Source organism: Danio rerio, chromosome 9 (genome assembly GCF_052040795.2).
Source record: "Danio rerio strain M-AB ecotype USA chromosome 9, GRCz13ab, whole genome shotgun sequence".
NCBI lineage: Eukaryota > Metazoa > Chordata > Actinopteri > Cypriniformes > Danionidae > Danio > Danio rerio.
In genome coordinates, this window is record NC_141029.1 from 35,732,257 (window position 1) to 35,754,634 (window position 22,378).

At 34.7% G+C, this 22,378-nt stretch overlaps 2 protein-coding genes across 11 annotated transcripts in view; one reads left to right on the forward strand and one right to left on the reverse strand.

The window, feature by feature from the left end:
• kdm6a (lysine (K)-specific demethylase 6A) overlaps positions 1–5,798 on the forward strand; it is a 74,030-nt gene extending 68,232 nt beyond the window's left edge. For all 7 annotated transcript variants that reach the window (XR_015499674.2, XM_087268131.2, XM_087268133.2 and 4 more), the window contains 4 exons: positions 1,158–1,299; positions 1,426–1,552; positions 4,581–4,751; positions 4,857–5,798. Coding sequence is in view for 6 of the 7 variants with exons in the window: in XM_087268131.2 (XP_087124257.1) it covers positions 1,158–1,299; positions 1,426–1,552; positions 4,581–4,751; positions 4,857–4,889 (473 nt within the window). In the remaining variant the exon portion in view is untranslated. The remainder of the gene's footprint in view (positions 1–1,157; positions 1,300–1,425; positions 1,553–4,580; positions 4,752–4,856) is intronic.
• Positions 3,633–20,849, reverse strand: dipk2b (divergent protein kinase domain 2B). Of its 4 annotated transcripts, none has more exons than XM_087268149.1 (5): positions 20,553–20,849; positions 16,603–16,861; positions 13,478–13,651; positions 9,929–10,217; positions 3,633–7,367 (listed from the first exon to the last, which is right to left on the reverse strand). In XM_087268149.1, the coding sequence occupies exons 1-5, from the start codon at positions 20,732–20,734 to the stop codon at positions 7,024–7,026; spliced, it is 1,248 nt and encodes a 415-aa protein (XP_087124275.1). In that variant the 5' UTR covers positions 20,735–20,849; the 3' UTR covers positions 3,633–7,023. The 4 variants fall into 4 exon arrangements, with proteins under 4 accessions (XP_087124275.1, XP_087124274.1, XP_087124277.1 ...); XM_087268148.1 differs by having other exon boundaries at positions 16,597–16,861; XM_087268151.1 differs by lacking the exon at positions 16,603–16,861.
• Between the last annotated feature and the right edge of the window lie 1,529 nt (positions 20,850–22,378).

Below are 22,378 nucleotides of genomic sequence, written 5' to 3' on the forward strand. Positions count from 1 at the left end.
CCTGCAGATTTTAGCTTCAACGTTCCTCAACACACCTGCAAGGATGTTTCTGGAAAGCCTAGTAAGAGCTTGATTAGCTAGCCCAGGTCTGTCAGATTGGGGTAGGAAGTACCGAGTTTGGACACCCCTGGTCTGAACCATCATGCCATGTCTGGAGTAAGGGTGTTTTTTTTTTATGAGTTTTTAAATAATTATTATAATAATTTTTTTTTATAAAAACTAATTGGCAGTCTAATCACAAAAACAAAGTACTGTACTTTACTGTACTGAACCACATCAATATAAAGCCAAACATTTATTATAAGTTATTTATTATAATTCTTACAGCCATCTTTTCTCTTGCTTTTGTCTGCCGCCTTAAATATATATTTTTTCATTTTTTCAAGTTGAAGGATTGCAGACTGTTCAACCTTACAATCTGGCTAACTAGGAAGAATAATTTTTCTAATTGCATTTTGTCATAGCCTTCAGGTCTGCCAGTGCGCCTTAACTTCTGCCTATAATACTGTCTATTTTCCATTTAATAAAAGCCCATCTGTCAAAACAAAACAAAAACAGCTGCTATTTTATTAAGCAGCTTGGCTTTGCGATACTTGAATTTGATGTTTTTCTTTGTGTCTTTTACATCCTTTATTCTGCAAAACTCAAGGTTATTCATTCATTTTATGTCTTTTATAATTTTTGTAGTTTTTTTAATTGTTCAACATTGCATTGTTAAGATGGCCACTCATGTCATCAAATAAAAATAAAACACAAATTAACGTGTAGCTTATTTTGTCTCTCTGTGATATAAAATAAATATCTTAAAGATTAAAGTTAAGAAATGTATTGAGTTAACTAATAGTAACTAAAACTAGCTAATAGTTTTATGTAGTTAATTAAACATTAGAACACAGTATTGCATTTTTCCCCACCGACAAAAATAGCCTAAACCAGCATAGGTAAATAACAGAAGCACACATGAAGCAAAATATAATTGTCGTCATTATAAAAAAAAGATATATTAAAGAATATTGCATAATTGTTTTTCTTTTTTTCCATGTACTCGAACTGGAGTTGAACGATAAACATTGTGAAAGGCACTATACAAAAACTTTTAATTTAAATGCGGCTCATCTATTTTGCTGTAGTTTCTAATCGTGTTGGTCCTTCCTCAGTGCATCAGTACAAGCTAGCGGTGGAGCGCTATGAGTGGAACAAACTCCAGAGTGTCAAATCCATCGTTCCCATGATTCACCTCTCCTGGAATATGGCCAGAAACATCAAAGTGTCAGACCACAAGCTCTTTGAGATGATCAAGTGAGTCTGCGGCACCACATTTGCCATTTGATCAGTCACAGTGATGCAGTATGCCGTGACTGAAATTTCAAGCAGTTTATTGGAAGTTTTAAATAAGGTATGCATGCTCCTCCTCTTCCCGTTCAGGTACTGTTTATTGAGGACACTAAAGCAGTGTCAGATGCTGAGGGAGGCTCTCATAGCTGCTGGAAAAGAGCTTGTTTGGCATGGAAGGACCAAGGACGAACCTGCTCACTACTGTAGCATCTGTGAGGTGTGCATTTTCATTTCTTTTCCAGATTTAAATGTCTAGTCATGAAAAGTTTTGAATAATATGCCAAGTTGGACTGAGTTGTCTTGCTAAGGAGAACACAATTCAGTATTGTTAACTGTCTGTGTAGCTGGTTTTCTGTTCAGACAGTGTTACAAGTTCAACTACCAAATTGAGTCTCTCTTCTGTCTTATTGTACTCGAGTGGATAAAACGAATTGTATTTTTTTATTTGGGGGTGTCTAATCTTAACAATTTTGTAAACTTAATTTTGTAAACTTAAAGTTTTGTAAATCTATAATTAAAACCTAATAAGTATTTAATTCAACTGCTAATTAATTATTTTAGCTTGTTTGTATTTATGGTATGTTTGCTTTTCTTTTCTTTTTTGCATTTCCACAAACTTTCTAGCACCCCCTTGTGGCACCCTTGAGGTTTTTTATGAAATGCCTGATTTTTGAAATACTTCTGGCCCCCAACAAGATCCACTCATAGTTATGCATTTGGCCATGAGATTTGAATTTAATCATATCATAGACAAATGTTACTCTCAGGGGTCTCATTATCAAATATCATGATATTTCATAACAGTTAACCCTGTAAAAAAATCACCAAAATTAACCAAAAAGAAAAATACTTGAAATTGCTCTTTAAATGTATTGCGTAAAATTATATTTTTTACATTTATTTGCATGAATTGTTTTAGCAGATGCTTTTATCCAAAGCAGCTTACTGGTGAGGATAAAATGAAGCATTTTGAATCATCAGAGAGTAGCAGTATGCTATAAAATGCTGACAAGTCTAAGTTTGATTAAAAAAATATTGTAAAGTTAGTAGTTTTAAAGATTTTGTTTTTCTTTTTTTCTTTTTTTTTGTTTCTTCAATCATACAGAGGGGATTGTGTCCTAAAGATGGTTTGTCAAGCCCACTCACCTGTGTAAAGCACACTCAGAATTTAACTATTTCCATAAAGTATAGAAACCAGCATTATTTTATTTTCTATTGTCATTTGTTAGTTTAAAATAAAGTTAAAGTCATGGCTATGATATTAAATCCAGATGACCGATCCAGAACTTTTAATCTTGAAATTTATCATAATTTTTAAACAGTTAACAAATATTTTTACATTTCTGCGAACTCAATTACAATTTTGGTAGGTGGACATTTTATTTTATGCAAATTTTAACAATCTAGACTCAAAGTGTAAAGCACTTGACACAAAAGCAGTAAAGGCGTCTCTGAATCCACTTGCTATTTAAAGGACAGAAAAATACGCTCTGCGCCGCCACACATGGTCTAACAGGGTTGTGTTTATTCTCTTAATGAGTTATGGGTGTGTTTTGATTTTAACCAATCAGTCTCATCTCCCGTTCCTTTAAGAATCAGTTGCGTCATTTGCTGTTTACATTGCACACTTTAAGTGTAAAAGCTGAACGGTTCATTACATGAGAAAACTGTTAAACAGACCATCTGCAGTGCGAGGATAAAGAATGAATCTCCTCCATTTGGCCTCCTCTTTTTCTCTTTCTCGGATAAGGAAATGGTGTTTTTACGCACACTACTGAAGACATCTATTAGCCTAAATATTTAATTTTGTTGGTTAATCACAAAGATTTGTTTCAAAACTATTTCTAAATTCAGTTCTAATTTCTAGTAAAGGCACCCGTCTCTAAATGTAAAAAGCTGTGAACTACAACCTTTAAGTGTTTTTATTTGTTAAAATTGATCATGACATGTACAGTGTCTAGCGTTAACGATATGCTGTAGCAACGATGTAAACAATGGCAAATGCTGGTTTGCGGGCAAAAAATTTAGCTACAAATTCATATTTATCAGTCAAACTGCTGTAAACACACACACACTCCACCAAGCACGTTCGTGTCTCTTATGTGTGTGCCTGACTGCATTGATTGTCTCAGATAATGAAGTCGCAAAAGATATGTGAATGATTTATATTACTTACACCTGCATATTCCGGATATATGTGATAGACGTCGTGTAACACTTAGAGTTAAAAAAAAAAATACAGGATAGCTCACCTGACTCGTGGTAGCAGCAGAATAATAAATCAAGGCTCACACAGATCGCATCCCACATCTTGTGCTTTATTCTTCTGTCACGATATATTACAGAAAATAACTTAATCCGAGCATCAGAGAAAAATAAAGTCCTGCGCACATGCGCTTGTTACAGACATTCTCACACACACACACACACACACACACACACACACACACACACACACACATAGACGCAGACAACGTTCACACACAACACACATAGATGCGCACACAATGGCAAACACTCTTAGTCGCACCCCCTTTTCACACATTACAGACACTTGTCAGATTTTATTTTAGAGAGCAGGCAGAATGTTGACTGATTGTTTACACAGCAGAAAAGCGCGTGCTTTTACGGGCGTGACGTGAAGCCGATCTGCAAATCGGCGCACATTATGACGATGACCAATCAGTCACTTAAGGGCGGGCCTTTCAGAGGAACTAGGAAATTTGACAGTCGTTTTCATGTTAGATAAGTAGCTGTGTATAATCAAAGTGAGATATATGAAAAAATAACGCGATTTCCTTCAAGTGAAACATGAGCACACATTGCTTTGCATCTTATAAACACAACCAAGCCTTAAAATTACATTTTGTACCACGCCTTTAATTCTTTTTTATTTGTAAAGATATTTCAGTATTGCTGTGCAGCCTGCGTTTTTGTTTTTTTGTTTTTTAAGGAATGTGTAAACTGCTTTTAGCTGGTCACTTGTGCAGTCTATTTTAGTTTCTCAAAATAGCAACGCGCCAACAATGCGCCTTAAAACACCTCTTTTCCCATGAGTCCACAAAGTGGCGCAAATGGATTTGTTATTTAAACAACGTGGCTGAAAACGGGAAAATTTTGGTGGCACTGGTCTGAAAATTTCCCTTCATTTTAATTGTTTTACCCATTTTATTTGATTGGGTCTTGTCAATCCATGCATACTTCATTTATTAATTTTGAAAAATATGTTTTCTGTGTGTGTACAGGTGGAGGTCTTTGATCTGCTGTTTGTCACCAGTGAAAGTAACTCAAGAAAGACGTATGTGGTTCACTGCCAGGGCTGCGCTCGCAGATGTAGCCCTAACCTGGACAACTTTGTGGTTTTAGAACAGTACAAAATAGACGACCTCATGCAAGTGTACGACCAGTTCACATTAGTAAGTCTTGAACCCCTAACGTTCACCTGAATCTTTTTATGACTAATGGTCTCAGGTAACAAAAACTGATCACAATTAATACGTTTCTGTTCTCTCTCTCCACAGGCTCCACCTCTGCCCTCCTCCTCCTCATCTTGACGTTAACATTAATGGTTCTTCGGATAAAACCCTGGAACGCAACGCATCCCTTTCTGATATTCAGGAGACCTGACCCAGTTCCACACCACTGGTTTCTGTAGCAAACCCCACAAGACTGCTGCTTCTAAGCTGTTTTGTCTATGCAACCTTGCCAAGTTTGGAGATTCGGACCTTCTCCATCTTCAGGACTGTTTCAGCTTGTTCAGCACCACTTCTCTCTGAAACACAAACTACAAATAGACTAAATGCTGAAGAAAAATGGTTTTGTGTATATACCACAAATTGCAAATCACTCAAAACTACTGACTTTTCTTTTTTTATTTTACTGTTGCTTTAATCCTCTCATTTTTTCCCCTTTTTGTTTGTTTTTTCTTTTTCTGTACTTCATGTACAAGCTGATACATGATCATTTTCTTATTTCCTCTTGAGTACAACCATAGCCGAGCTTTTTTTTGTTCAATGTTTTCTTTAGGTAACAAAAGAGAAATTTGTAATGTGAATTTTTTTTTTCTTTTTAAAATGCTTTTTTTCTTGTCTTTATTGGGGGGAAATGTTAAGTTGTGGGGTAGCGAAGTCACAAAGAAAAATGGGTTGCACATAGACTAAGGAATAAACTTTTTAATTTGTGTTTTTTTGTGTTATATTTCTAATCTTGTTGTAAATTTACACTATTTATAAATATTTATTGCTTGGAAATATTTGTTGATGGAATGCTGTTATTTTTTTCCAGAGTTCCTGCCATTAAATTTTATGGAGTAATGTCATTTTGAACATTTCTCTTTTTACATTTTCTATACATGAATAAAACTGCTTAGCGAGCATTGTACAGAAACATGAAGATTGATATGGTTTATGGGTTACTAATCAGAGTTGTCTTTGTAATTAAAATATTCTCCTTTTGTGATGAAATTCTTTGTCTTGGGCTGAATTATAATAATTGTGCTTTAAATTATTATTCTGTTTTCTTCCTTAAGGATTGTATTTTGGCTGTGCATTTAATAAGAAAAACATCATTCATTGATTATACTATGATTGTACACTACCTGACAAAAGTCTTGTTTTCGATCCCAGGAAGTTACAACTTGACATCTAGTTGATCATTTAGAAAAGTGGCAGAAGTTAGATTTATCAGATGAAGCATTTGTTGAACTGCATCCCAATCATCACAAATACTGCAGAATACCTATTGGATCCCAAATGGACCCACGATTCATAGATACCAGTCAAGTTTGATGAAAAAAAAGATCATGGTTTGGGGTTACATTCAGTATGGTGTTGTGCAGGAGATCTGCAGAGTGGATAACATCAACAGCCTTAGATATCGACATTTGTGCTGCCCATTACTTTACAAACCACAGGAGAGGACACATTTTTCAGCAGGATAGCACTGCTTCTCATACTTCAGCCTCCTTATCAAAGTTCCTGAAAGCAAAGAAGGTCAAGATGCTCCATAATTGGCCAGCCCAGTCACAAGACATGAACATTACTTAGCATGTCTGGGGAAAGATGGAGACCTTAAAGATGAATCTAAACAATCTTTATAAACTCTGGGAGTCCTACAAGAACGCTTTCTTTGTTTTCCAGATAACTTTATTAAGGTATTTGAGTCTCTGCAGAGATTTATGGATGCATTCGTCCAAGCTCATGGGACCCTAACCCTTACACAATATTAATTCTTTTTCCACTGCACCAATACTTTATATTCTATACTGTACATTATTTCTGGTAAGTGACGAGACAAAGTCAGATCTTACTGTCCTAATGAAATTTAATTAAAAGCAAGGCATGATCATATTTTTGGGGGGTAAAATTAGCCTAATCTAGTAAAGGTCTTAGTCTTAGTCTCATATAAGCAGCTTCTGATGTCAAATGATCAACTAGAAGTCAAGTTAATATTTGTTGTTTCTCAAGCTTGCATAGGCGAGAAGACTTTTGTCAGGTAGTATAAACAGTCTATTTATATTGCAGTTGTCTTCCAGAAAACATAGGTGTTCATTTTATAATGCAAGAAGATGTTATTACCACAGTAGTGTCTTATCAGTTTAATTTTTGCAAAGGCCTGAAAAGGATGATGCATTAAAAAAATCTTCAGTCATTTATCTGTGAAAAACACTATTTTGATTAATCTTGTGGTCTAGAACTTGTCACTGTAGAGACATTCCGGATATCTGTATGCATATTGAGGGCTGCATGGCCTCAGTGTCTTTAAAATGTTTTTTAAGCTTTGGACAGATTTGATTATTGTTTGGTCAAGCTGAGACGGATCTGCGCAAACCAACAGTTCATCAACCGCTGCTCTGGGAAGACCTGACTGCTTGTCATTAGAGGTGAGTAGATTGTTGAGGATATATTTGCAAAGTAGGATAAAACTCTGTGCCTCTCTGACAGTCTCACATGGAGGAGGCCTCACACAAGAGCCACTGAGACAGGAGAAGACATCCAGCTCTTCAGGAAGAAGGTCTTTGTCAGGAGGATGACCTGCAGGGGAATGAAGGTATTAATTGGGTAATGGATTGTACACAATTATTGGTTTTACTGAATTTTGCCATGTGTGGTATTGAGTAAATTGTTAATATTTTATTTTGTCTTATTATGGTCTGATATCATTTCATTAAAAATGTCTAATTAATACTGTATATTGTCATTTAGAATCCCAACCACCCCCCACCCCGGGTTCACAATTGTACAGAATATAATTTATTTTTTGTTTGAAAATCTGGTTTATTTAATGTAATATTTACTGATTTAAAATAATAAAATCTATATAAAAACATTTAGCATTTTTAAATTTAGATGACATACTATAAATTACAGAATAATAGATACATTTAAATATTAAAAAATAATAATTTTAGCTTGTAAGGAGAAAATCCAGTCCAGTCTACTGTCACAGGATTACTTGTAAATAATTGAAATAATTGATGACTTTCTGTTGTAAATGTAAAAATATCTTTTCTTGCTTAAACCATTTGTGGAAACCAAATCATGTATTTTTTTTTAATTCTTTTTTATGTAAATTTTTTCTTTTGTCCTATTATGGTCTTATAGCATTTCATAAAGATTGTTTAATTAATACAGAATACAGGACAGAATAGCAATAATTTTTACGTTGTTTTGTTTGAAAATTTGATTTATTTCATGTTATATTAAGTGATTCAAAGTAATAAAATCTATATAACATTTTATATTTTTAAATTTAGATGAAATATCATAATTTACAGTATAAATGATTTTACATTTATATCTAAAAAGTAATAACTATAGCTTGTGAGTGAAGAGAAAATTCAATCATTAATCTAGTCTTTACTGTCACAAGATTACTTGTATATAATTTACATGATTGATGAATTTTTGTTGTAGTAAATGCAGAAATAGCTATTCTTGCTTAAACCTTTTGTGGAAACCAAATCATCAAATAAAAATTAAGTGTTAATATTTTATTTTGTCCTATTATAGTCTGATAGCATTTTATTAAGAATGTCTATGATTCCCCACACTATATTAACTGATTTAAAATAATAACATTTATATAACATTTTGTATTTTTAAACTTAGACAAAATGTATTATAATTTACAAAATAAAAGATTATACAAAAAATAATAATTAAGTAACTTTTATAAGTTCAAAGAAAATCCAATAAATTACTCCAGTCTTTACTGTAACAGGATTCTTCACATATCATTGGCATTATGGATAAATTTGTCTTGTTGTCAATGCTGAAATATCCTTTGTTGCACAAACCTTTCATAAAAACCAATTCATTTTCCATATTATTATGTAGTTGCAAATTTAAGACACCATCTTTGAAAGAAAAATGTTTAATGTAAATAACTTTAAGTCACCTTTGATCAATTTAATATCACTTCTTACTTAAAGTTTTAAATTCTTGAATCTTACTCTTGATATTTGTACATGGTGCTATAGATTATGAATTATTCTACCATACATTTACAATATAAATATAAATATAGTGAATAAAAAGTATTTAATCCCAAACATTTATAAAATTGACTGATGGTTGATTTCTGCATTGTATAAAATCCTGATTGCCTTAAATTGTTAGACTGAATCAAATTAACATTATGAGTCCATTGAACTTATATCATGTTAAACTAACTTAAAACAGCTTGCGTAACTTCTAAAATTAAGTTTTAGTTTTTAGTCGTTCCAATGACTTAAAAACATATGCTGTCAGGACTAATTGGTCATATCATTTATCACGAGTTATTCTGTAAAGGAATATGTCATTCATTTGGTTCCCAGATTTTTGTTCTTTATTAAAAACACTTTATAAATGTACCTTTCCACACCACCACTGCTGGTGTGCAATGTGCAATTTTGTACAATGTGCAATTTTGTACAAAATGTACTTTTGCAAATATACAAACCCTGTCATTGTCCTTAGCCCAATTGAAGCTACAGCTTTAAATGTTTTGTTATGCTAAAATCTATTATTTAGAAATAGCTAGTTTAAGTTGTTATCATTCACATCAATTAATTAAATGCATGAAATTATAAATAAATTCTACAAATAAATACTATTTTACAATTGTCCCCATCTTTCTGTCAGTCTTGTCACATTTGCATTAAAATTAACACAAAATGCATGCAGTACACCTTTAAGACTATGACTCAAAGTAAGTGAAATCATTTGATAAAGGAGAGGCTGACAGTGATCAAAGATGCGTTCCATCATTGAATTGTTTGATTTTATGCTTGTTTTTGTTTGGTTATTTTGAGGAAGCCAATTTTTTAAAGTTTTTTAAGTCAAAATCTACATTAAAAATATAAAATAAACCATCTAAACAAGAACAAGAGAAGAAAATAATATAACTATATTTTTGCATTTATTTGTAATATGTCAGCATTTTGTTGAATGCATATTCCATGTTAAAGATGTGATTTTTTAACATTTTTATTTTGTATTATTTATTTTTTTATATATATATATTTTTTATTATTACCACATCAAGTCTAGATGCTTAAAGCAACACCACACAAAACAATTTACAGGTAAATAGTTGATCCAGAACTGACCTTCCTGTAAGTCAATGATGCCTATGGTGCTGGTATCCACAATGAAGACCTTGTTGTCTTCCAGAATGCCGAACATGTCCTCTGGGATGCGGGTGTAGAAGAGGCGGAACCGCAGGCTGTTGGCGCTCAGGCTCTGGGTGATGTGCAGAAGCTGGTAGGCGAGATCTGCGCGCCGCTCCAGCGGAGAGGAAAACAGGGTCCTGAGGGCCCTGCTCGCAGCCCACACCATCAGCCTTCCACAGGAGCCATGGTAGCGGAGGAAGGGCCAACCCTCTGTGCCTGGAAACATCTGTGGGCAGAGGGGTCGAAAGCAGAGCTCAAAACAGGACGCGAGGGAACACGAGCAGGCAATGCCACTGTATATTTTCATTCACTTCATATATAAATAGGTAGAGTCAATCTTCCTCTGTGCGGAAGAACAATTTTGTCTTATAAAAAAAAGAAAATAATATATATTTTTTTTTCTTCTGACTATTGTCATCAGTCATATTCAGGTCTGTAGCCAGCCTGGGGAACAAGGTGGTTCTTTTTCCTCAAAAAGTAGAACGTTTTACAGTTATTCACTTCATTTTCTATTTAATTATGAGGTTTAAATACTGCATTTAGTGGCATTTTGAGCACTATTTTTAGCTGGATTAGCTTCTTGGCCATCATCAAAATCATATTAATTTCTGTATAACCATTTATGATTACACTGTTGACCATGCCTTAAACCTTAAACCTTAACCTTAAACCTACCCAGACCACCAAACCTGTCCCTAACCCCACCCATATCCCACCTCAAGAGCACCAGAAGTGTTCTGCAATACATTATGAACACATTACGTACATTGTATTTATTTTTTGAGGTAGGTAACAAGTAGTTAAGGCCAAAGTGGGACCTAATATACTACTCCCACTAATAATAATGTAGAGCTTGATGATTTTTTAAGCCTCTCTTGTAAAAAGTGTGTTTGAAAGTTCATGGATAACAACAATCTCCTTTCAAGATTAAGCTCCAAGGTGTAAAATAAATGAAGTTTCTTGTAAAATGTCCTCTCTGTTTTATTAATTCATTTATTTTCTTGTCAGCTTAGTACCTTTATTAATCTGGGGTCGCCTCAGCGGAATGAACCGCCAACTTATCCAGCACGTTTTTACGCAGTTGATGCCTTTCCAGCCGCAACCCATCTCTGGGAATGGATGTTTCCAGAAATCTCTGGAAACATCCATACACACACTCATTCACACAGACACTCATACACTACGGACAATTTAGCCTACCCAATTCACCTATACCACATGTCTTTGGACTGTGGGGGAAACCGGAGCACCCGGAGGAAACCCACGCAAACGCAGGGAGAACATGCAAACTCCACACAGAAACACCAACTTAGCCGAGGCTCGACCCAGCGACCTTCTTGCTGTGAGGTGACAGCACTACCTACTACGCCACCTTCTTCTCTATTTACTAACTCTAAGGTAAGTTCGAAGTGACTTCATTTATGTCAGATTTAGCCTTTTATGTGTTATTTTACATTAGACGATTGTTACCTACATTACACGGTTATTAGACAAGTCTTCGCTGAGGCCATCTTCCAGCCTCAACCCCGGCGAATGAAGCTCTGCACAAGACTTTTGGCCAGCGGAGAAATTAAAATGGTCGTGCCCAACTAAGTCTGGTTCTCTCAAGGTTTTTTTTCTTCACTCCCATCAGGTGAAGTTTTTTTTCCCTCTCCGCTGTCGCCACTGCCTTGCATGGTTCAGGATTGGTAGAGCTACGCATCGATAAATTTGCTCTTCAGTGTTTGAACTCTCAGTAATGATTAAATCGCACTGAACTGAGCTAAACTGAACTGAACTGAACTTAAACACTAAAACCTGAACCACACTGTTCCAGTTACTATGACCATTTATGTGAAGCTGCTTTGACACAATCTACATTTTAAAAGCGCTATACAAATAAAGCTGAATTGAATTGAATTGAATTTTCACTATGATGGCAAATCAGTCAAAATAGGACAAATGAGCTCATGTATGGGACAAATTCTGGACTTTTGTCAGTTGAGGGTGGGTCTTTCGAACCACCTGAACCCCCAAACCCCCCACCCTGGCTACGGGCCTGATGTTTTAATCCTTTTTAACCACAGCTATCGGGCATAAACAATCACTTTTTACAACATAATAGTCAAAAGTCATTACTGTTTTACAAATCAGTTGTTAGTTGATTTTTGTGTGGAAATCCCCTTTTAAAGTTGTTAAAACTAAGCTTTTTGCAGTGCATATTACTAATCAGAATTTACATCTTGATATGTTTATGGTAGGACATTTACCAAATTTCTTCATGGAACAATTTTTATTTGATATTTTAATGCTTTTGGCAAAGAAGAAAAATAAATTATTTTTGCTCACAACAAATTGTTTACTATTCCTAAAAAAATATTTGCAACTTAAGATGTTGTGGTCCAGGGTCACTATAATTTGACTTTTACGTTTGGTGATAACATACACTCTAAAAAGAATACTAGTTGCTTTCAATTTTTTAAGCTGAATCAAATTAATTTTATGAGTCCATTGAACTTGTATTATGTACAACAGCTCTCACTGTTTTACACTCTCAGAAATTAAAGTACAAAATCTGTCACTTTGATGGAACCTTTTCGAAAGGTACACTATTGTATCATACAGCTGAACATATGTACCTTTAGGGTACACTTTTGTAACTTAAAGTTACTGTGAAGTACAGATCTGTACTTTTTGGACATTAATATGTACCTTTAAGGACCTGTTAGGAACAAAAATATACCATTTGAAAAGGTACTGCCTCAGTGACAGATTTTGTATCTTTATTTCTGAGCGTGTAGAACATGATTAACTTAGTTTACTGTGTTACAAGTAATTTAAAATGTGCTGTCATGACTAATTGATCATATCGTTTTTTACAGTGTTCAAAAAAAAACAAGAAAGAATCTGTAATGTTTTGTCTGTTTTCTCGTTATCATTAACATCACTAAACACACCTAAAATCACAACATTTTGACTTTCTACCAATCATGTCTTAACTTTTCTGTTTACAGTGCACAATATTGTGGCCAACTGCATGTGTTCAGTGGAGGATCCTTATTTTCACTTCTCCACTTATCAAGTAAGTGCTAGAGATATTGAATTTATGATTCGTATTGTTAGTTATAAATTGTTATTCTTGTTAGACAAAACCTGCAATCAACTTTCAATGTAAAACCTTAATTGAGACTACAATGTTTTATGTGAATGTAGACAGAGATAACATCAATAACATAAAAAAAAAAAAGTAAAATATGATATTATATAAAGAGGTCATTGTGAAAATATTGAGTTTTTCAAAACCAGGTTCATTATGAAACTTCTTTAAGCTTTTTAAACATCATGCTATTTTTACAGATGGAAGAACCTTTTTTTTTTAAAGCTATACATTTTAATAACTTCATACATTTCCAGGGGATCAATCCCATGACCCTGACTTTGCTATCACCATGCTCAATTACCTCACATTGAGCAGTAATAATTATATCAGCCCACTTATCATTATACCTGCAGTATGAGGGGCTGTTGATTGACAGCCAGTGTATAAAGCAGTCTAAGTTTATCCTTTTCATTGAAGTGCTTCATCTGCACACTGCCCACGTCAGTCACTTCGAAATAACGGCGCACAATGCGGTCCAGCAGCCTTTGAGATGGACAGCGCAGCATCGGGGTCACCAGACCCTATAGAGAAAAGCTTTTGTTAGATGTTACTCACAATAATGATTGAATGTGAACAGGCATATAGTTTCTTCATTCATGAGCTTACATGCAAGTAAAGTATATACATATTTAATAGGATATATATATATATATATTTATATATGCTGTAAACAAAACAGGTAATTGGGATATATTTTAAATCTAAATATCACTTTAATGTTATATATATTTTATTACTTTTAATTCAAGAGGTAACCTGCTATTTCAAGAGTTTAAGCTTAGTTGTCTAAGTAGATGCGTATTTAGCATGCTGTCCCAGGAGAGAGTCCTGAGCTCAGAGGATTCACGAGCCCGGGGCTTCCCCCTGTTAAGTCAGGAGAGACAAAGGGGAGTCTGAGCTCAGGTAGGCCTTAAGAACTCCTCTGTTATTAAGAAAGGAGTCAGGGTGGATGGGGGTTTCTTCAAAAATTAAGATGACTAAGGGAAGGAACAGGGGTGTTGCTAGGGTCGAAAAGAATAAGGGGCTTAGACCAAAAGAAGTCTCCCCCAGAAACAGGGTAGTGCTGAACAGCTGACTATTTAAATACCCGACACAAAACTGCGTTAAGTAGAATGCGTGTGATGTGCTAATTTTACTTTAATAACAAAATGAATGTCATACAACCCATTATTTTAAGTGCAACATATTCCAAAAGATCAGGCACTTTTGACAATACATCAGGGGTTTGGCCTCCAAAACCCCCGCCCCCCTCGCAACACCATTGGTAAGGAAAGCAGACTATTTATGTGAGCTTTGAGTCATCTGATTGGTTAGTCGGTTGTTGGTTATTAGTTGATGCAAAAACAGCAATGGTCAATCATAACCATGTTATCCTCTCAAACTTTAGTAATATAAAACTTCACTTAAGCACGATCGCCTCACAGCAAGAAGATTGCTGGTTCGAGTACCGGCTGGGTCAGTTGGCATTTCTGTGTAGAGTTTGCATGTTCTCACCATGTTCCGTTTTCCCCCACAGTCCACAGACATCCGCTATAGGTGAATTGAGTAAGCTAAATTGGCTGTAGTGTATGTTTGTGAATGCAAGAGTGTATGGATGTTTCCCAGTGATGTGTTGTGGCTGGAGGAACATCCGCCACATAAAACATATGCTGGATAATGCTGCGTAAAACATATGTTGGATAAGTTGGCAGACCCCTGATTAATAAAGGGACTAAGCTGAAAATAAAATGAATGAATAAAAACTTCGCTTGATTAGTTGTGAAATGTGCAAGCAATTTGAGTGATTTTTTTTCCTGGTCATTTGTTTATTCTAAAACCACCTTAGAAGAGTTTTGTCATTTTGTTATTTTCACAACAAATATAATTTTGTTTTGTGGTGAAAGTCTGAACTCTTCTTTCATAGCTGGCATTTCATGAATCCTAAACACCAACAAATAACATTTTTCAAACATTTAGCAGAATTTGACATATGTCCACATTTTAAGCATTTAACAAGCCAAAGTTTTTTCAAACAGGCTTTTTGCTGTCGTCTCCTTGACAGCCAAGTCCATATTATTTGAAGCACAAAATTGTTTGGTGTATTGGAAAAATTGAGGCTGACTAAAATCTAGGTCTGAGATAAGAATAAAAACAATAAAAATTGCTGATAAGATTTTACATCAAGATTGTTGATGTAAATGTGACTTTTCTATATTAAACAAACCATAAAGTAGAATTGTGGAATATGAAAGTACCAACATTTCAAGAAAAAAACAATGTCCATAATCAAAATTTTCTATGATTGAAAACACTTACACTGGATTCAAAAACAGCCACATTGCAAGTGCTTAAAGGTCCATTAAAATTAAAACAATATTTTTTTGGAAATTGGTATCAGTCATACCTGCAACATTGTTTCCAAAATTCAGAGAGTTCTGGGGTTTGGGGCTGTGTTTGTCTGAATAACACAGCTGAGAACCGGGTTATTAACTGTACTTTGGTGTTAGCAATTGTAATATGGACCGGGTTTCGGGCGGGCGCTGTGATCGAATTTGAAGACATAATGGATCTGAAGAAATAATGTGATGGTCCTACCAAATTTTGCGACCCGGCGGTGTTACAGACTTTAACAAAAAGCTGAGGACCGGGGGTGAGGTAAAATTACGGGATTTTTCTGGGAGAAATATGAGTCTGAAATACAGTAGACTCCCAGGAAAAACAGCAGTTTTGGCAGGTTTGATATCAGTATGTTAGTCTCCAACAATATCTAGAAGGGAGTGTGGTACAAAACAGTAAAAAAAAAAAAAATTATATTTAGAAGATTTTAAACTGATATAAACATTTAAGGCTTGTAATTTGTCACTTCTGCCTAAATAAATCAATGTTTTTTTTTTCCTCATACTTCCGTTTCTTAATTAAATCTTGACCAATCAAATGCATCCTAGTATCTGTCATGCTTCGGACGCTTCTCTTTTGCTTTTCATTTGATGCGCTTGAGTTCAACACTTTAAGAACCAATCCTTACCATTAAATAGTTGTTTATAAACATATATGTTATTGATATAGTGGCTGCTTATTAGTACTTATAAACACATATTCTGTATGGTCTTATTCTACATCCCTAATTCTACCCAATACCTAAACTACCTTAATGAGGAGCAAATTAGGAGTTTATTGAAGCAAAAGTCAAAATAGTTTGCTAAGAGTGAGAATTGGACCCTAAAATAAAGTGTCTTTCCATATAGTGCTATTCAATCATTTGCTGGAACCGATAGATACATTATATCGCAATATATATCGCAGAAAAACAAAATAACGCAATGACAATTTTCTAATATCTTGCAGCCCTACTTCACAGGACTTTCCCTTTGCACCTCCCAATTTTCCAAATTAATATTCCTTTGAAAATGTAATTGTTCTGACCACAAATCCTCAGTCAGTGCTGACCTCAAATAGACATGACAATACAAAAGCCACAAATTCAGACCTTCACCATGCTGGGAAGCAGTAGGTTGGAATGAACCCAAGTTTGGAAGCGTGAGGTGGCCCTGAGGACGCCTTCAATGCTGCAGGATTTCCCTTTGCCTGCTGAGGTGCAAATGCTATTGTCTGATAACTGGTGCAGGTGAGGAGACATCAGGCGGGACACCACCACTGGTCTCCAGCCCGCTGTGCTGTCTGTGTAGTTTCCCTCATAGGAGCGCACGTCTGCTGAGGATAGATTAGACTGAGCCGTCAGCCTCCTTTCAAACCTGCAGTGAAATAAACAGGGTCTGTGTTAGTTTCCTGTTTTTGCTGTCACTGCTTGAGCTTACTCTAATCAATGATTAGATACAGCAAGATCTAAGTTCTTGTGCTGTTATAGCATACAAATGCTTGGCTAGACTTTATTTTGCAGGTTCCCTTTAGACATTCAATTCTACTACATATCTACTAGCAGTAATTTGTAGACAGTCTGCTTCATATCTGCCAACATTATAATTTCAATGGTCATCCAATAGACATTCTGCTGAGTAGAAGTGGTTGGAGAGTTATTTATAATCCATGTATCTACATTTACATCTATTTATTTAGTAGATTGTTTTTATCCAAACAGAAAGAAGCACTTTAAATCACCAGAAAACAGCTGTGTATAGTTAGTTTAGCAGTTCATTTATATATAAATAGACATATACATGCATATATATTACTACAATACACTACCTGACATAAGTCTTGTCACCTATACAAGTTTTAGGAACAACATATAATAACTTGACATCTAGTAGATCATTTGCTATCAGAAGTGGTTTATGTGAGGCAAAGGCCTCTAGATTGTGCTTATTTTACCATACATCTCTGCAATGACTCAAATAACTAATAAAGTCATCTGGAATGGCAAAGGAAGCGTTCTTGCAAGACTCCCAGAGTTCATCAAGATACTTTGGATTCATATTCAATGCCTCCTTCTTTATCTTACCCCAGACATGCTCAATAATGTTCATGTCTGATGAGTAGGCTGGCCAATCCTGGAGCACCTTGACCTTCTTAGCTTTTAGGAACTTTGATGTCTAGGCTGAAGAATAAGGAGAGCTATTGTGCTGAAGAATTTTCCCTCTCCTGTGGTTTGCAATTTAATAGGCAGCACAAATGTCTTGATACCTCAGGCTGTTGATGTTGCCATACACTCTGCAGATCTCTTGCATGCCTCATACTGAATGTAATCCCAAACCATGACTTTTCCTTCACCAAACTTGACTGATTTCTATGAGAATCTTGGGTCCATGCGGGTTCCATTAGATTCCAACAGATGATTCATCCGAAAAATCTACCTTCTGACACTTTTTAAATGATCAACTAGAAGTCAAATTATTATTTGTTGCTCTTACAACTGGGATCGACGACAAGACTTTTGTCAGGTAGTGTATATTAACCCTCATCTAAAAGTCTACCAATAGTCTAATTTGAGTCATAGCTATGTTGCAAAGTAGTCAGCAGAATATCTGTTAACGTATTCTACTAGTCCAAGCCTCTATTAATACAATCTAAAACTCTACATTGTCACTCTTTAATGTTTATTCACAGTTTTTTTTCTTTTCTGTCAGTTAGTTGACATCAATTTTCTAAGATAATTATAGTCATATAAAATGTCTATTGATTAAAAAACCCTGTTAGTTTATTTTAAGTTAGTTGACAAGTAGTTGCAAAGTTACTAAGTCAATAAAAATCTACAGTGGACAAAATAAAGTAAAACACTTATTTTTGCTTTTAAGAAATTAGAAAAGATAAAAAAAGAAGTACTTCATGATGTTTATATTTTGAACTATGTCTTCTTGTATGCATATGCATATATACTGTAAATGATGCGGGGTAAAATGTAACTCAGAGTTTTAGGGTATTTGCTCAGGGTTAACCATGGCTAACCAGTCTTCCGAGGTTTTCACCACAGTGTCAGCAGATGTCTTCCTGACAATTTTTTAAAAAGTTTGGCAAAATCTGGATGAGAAACACAGGAGAAACCATTTATGTAGCGTAAAAGTATTTTTAATATCCTATGGATATTTTTTATTGAAAGAGAATTGTGAAAGTATGTACGTAAAATCTTATAATGTTGTAATTACTGTCTTCTAGGCTAAAAGATGAAAACATTTTGAAATGCTGTGACTGCAAGCCTGGATAATAGACTGGATAATGATGCAAATACCACATTTCTAGAACTGACCACATTTCTAGAACTGCTCGATCGTGCAGATTTGCACTCTATAACATGAGAAAGATCCGACCCTTCTTATCTGAACATGCAGCTCAACTCCTTGTTCAAGCTCTTGTTCTCTCCAAACTGGATTACTGCAACTCTCTACTAGCTGGGCTTCCAGCTAACTCTATCAAGCCTCTTCAACTGCTCCAGAATGCAGCAGCACGAGTTGTCTTCAATGAACCTAAACGAGCACATGTCACTCCGCTGCTAGTCCGTTTGCACTGGCTGCCAGTTGCTGCTCGCATCAAATTCAAAACTCTGATGTTTGCCTACAAAGTGACTTCTGGCCTAGCACCTTCTTATCTGCACTCACTTCTGCAGATCTATGTGCCCTCCAGAAACTTGCGTTCTGTGAATGAACGTCGCCTCGTGGTTCCATCCCAAAGAGGAAAAAAATCACTTTCGCGAATGCTCACGCTCAATCTGCCCAGTTGGTGGAATGAACTCCCTAACTGCATCAGAACAGCAGAGTCACTCGCTATTTTCAAGAAACGACTAAAAACTCAACTATTTAGTCTCCACTTCACTTCCTAATCTGCAATTGCCTATTTGAATATCACACTAACTGTACAAAAAAAAAAAAAAAAAAAAAAAAAAAAAATTACTAACACTTCCCTTCTTAGACTTTACAGACCTGAAACTTGCCTTTAGTACTTATTCATTGTTGCTCTTAGTTGTGTAAATTGCTTCCTTGTCCTCATTTGTAAGTCGCTTTGGATAAAAGCGTCTGCTAAATGACTAAATGTAAATGTAAATGTAAATAAATCCAAATGTGTTTATCTAAAAAATATTTAAACATGCTTTGCTATGTAGATTCAATAAAAAAGTTAAGTACTAAGAAAATATACTATTTAAAGTAAACTGAATTTAAACTAATTGTGTGAAATCTGACTTTTAAAGCATGTTTTACAACTAACCCTCTCACTGTTACAACTTGCCCCGCTGGTGGGGTAAACATTTTTACTCCTGACACTTTTGGCAATACTGCACAGAAACCATAGGTCCGGCGATCATACTTTCAATGCTCATTTATAGGAGAGGCCTTGTGTGATTTTTTTTTTTTTTTTCAACACATAACAGTTTTAATAACTCATTTCTAATCACTAATTCATTTTATCTTTGCCATGATGACAGTAAATAATATTTAACTAGATATTTTTCAAGACACTTCTACACAACTTAAAGTGACATTTAAAGTCTTAACTAGGTTAATTAGGTTAACTAGGCAGGTTAGGGTAATTAGGCAAGTTATTGTAGAAGGATGGTTTGATCTGTAGACAATCACAAAAATATAGCTTAAAAGGGCTAATAATTTTGACCTTAAAATGGTGTTTAAAATTAAAAACTGCTTTTATTCTAGCCAAAATAAAACAAATAAGACTTACTCCAAAAGAAGAAATATTATCATCTTGTATTATATACATACAAGAAAAAAGTTAGTTAAAAGTATGAACTTCATGAAGTGCTTTTTTATCTTTTCTAATTGTGCTGTGTACTTGAGTATATTATATAGGATCAGTGACTATTGACTATATACATGATTTGTTTTTGTTTTTTTACCAGATGTGCTATGATACAGAACTTTTTTATCTTAATCTACTTTTTTATCCAAAGATTTGATTACTTTGTTGCATTTATCCTACAATATGAATAACTTTATAAAAAGTGAATTGTTCTCTGCGGAAATGTGAAATATTCCAGTTTACCTTATTTCATCCTTGAAAAACTTCTTGCAAATGGATGTTCCAATGCAGGCGTTGCATTTATCCAAACCCAAGAAGATCTTTCTGAAGTCATGTGATTTGTCTTGGGGTGCTGGTGATGGGTCTGCTGTGCCAAATACTAATATGAAACACAATATCCAAACCCCTGACCATATCCCTGCCATCACTGCATCATAAACCCCAGAGTCACAGTGCCATAATGCCCTCCCAATGTGATTAAAAAACCTGCAGACTAAACGTGAGCACACCAGCACAGTGAAGTGGCACCTCTTAAGTGTCAGCTGTAGTATATCTGTTATGTCCCCTGCACTAAACGCCTCACTTAGACAGGAAACATATGGGGAACAAAGATAACCCTTGTCGTCATGGTGATACTTCCTCCTGCACAGTCCGATTTCAAAGCCGTACACACAAAGGTTGGAAGGCCTGTTTTATCCATTAAGTTATTTTAAAATAATTAAACCATTTTGAGAATATGCAAATTATTCAAACCACCTAAAAAGACTCTGATTAATTATTTATTTTGTTCAACCACTGCTCCAGAACCTGTTTCTTTCCACCAACAAAATGTCTGTACGTCAAAAGTTATATGCAGTGAACAGAATGTTGAATTAGATTTGAATTACTACTGCTGTTTAATAGAAATTTCAGGTTTCGTTGTTATTATTTTATGGAACTGCCAAATCTGAACAATTTAATATAGAATTGGATCAAATATGTTGAGTAATCTGCTTGCTGAACTGAATGGAGGCTATGATGTAAGCTTGTTGCTTATTGTGTAGGGGAGAATGGGGACTGTTGCAACATGGCAGTTGCAGCCAGATTTATTCCTCATTCAGGTATGAGCTAGAATGATGATATTTATACTACACTGTAAAACCCAACAGTCAACTTTATCAATAGAAAAGAGTGTAGTTAACTTAAAATTGACTGAAAGGTAACTCTACTCATTTGAAAAGAGTTTTGAACTCAGTGTTGAAGGTAATGCGTTAATTAAAAAATTTCTTCAACTTAAATGTAGTAAGTTCACAGTAATCATATAAATTAGTTTTTTTTTTTTTTTTTTAACTCAAATGGTTTGTTGTAATCAGTTTCCTTGAATGTTTTGTAATGCCTTTACTTTTTGGGTTTTACAGTGTTCATATTGTCAATTAGACCCTCCTTCAGTTTGAGAGAAATCAGCCAGATTAAAAAAAAAAGTTATTATTTAATGTTTAGAAACTTTTTCATTCCGTCTAATCTGTTTTTGAGAAACATTATTCATTCGTATAATTTAAATCACTGTTTTCTTAGCTTTAAATATGTTGTAAAACCCCAAAAGTCAAAGTAACTCAAACCATTTGAGGAAACTGATTGCAACAAACCAATTAAGTTCAAAAATGAATCTATATGAGTACTGTGAACTTAACTCCATTTAAGTTGAATCACTGAGGTATTCAATTAAGTCATTACCTTCAACACTGAGTTCAAAACTCTTTTCAAATGGGTAAAAATGACTTTCAGTAAATTATGAGTTAACTACAATCATTTCATTTGATAAAGTTGACTGTTGGGTTTTACAGTGTAGTTATAGCTGTCAATAGATAAAGCTATTGTTTCTCCCTAGCATAAACAGTTTAATCAGGGTTGATAGTGTTAGGACATGCTGTTGCAACTGTCCCCAATTACAAACTTCTTTTAAAAGCTTGCCATATTAACAATGTACAGCTTTAATTGTATCACGGTTTCAATCTAATTTAATATGAAAAAACAAACTATTTTATTAATTCATTCATTTCCAAGTTTTCAGTAAAAAAAATACAAATAAT

Bases quoted from the DNA above. Each gene is read 5' to 3' on its own strand.
- dipk2b (XM_087268148.1), bottom strand. From the start codon at position 20,734: ATGGCAGGGATATGGTCAGGGGTTTGGATATTGTGTTTCATATTAGTA. The intron at 16,862-20,552 runs GTAAACTGGAAT...ATTTCACTGCAG, and splicing joins TTTTTCAAGGATGAAATAAG to GTTTGAAAGGAGGCTGACGG. The intron at 13,652-16,596 runs GTCTGAATTTGT...TTTTCTCTATAG, and splicing joins TGCTTCCCAGCATGGTGAAG to GGTCTGGTGACCCCGATGCT.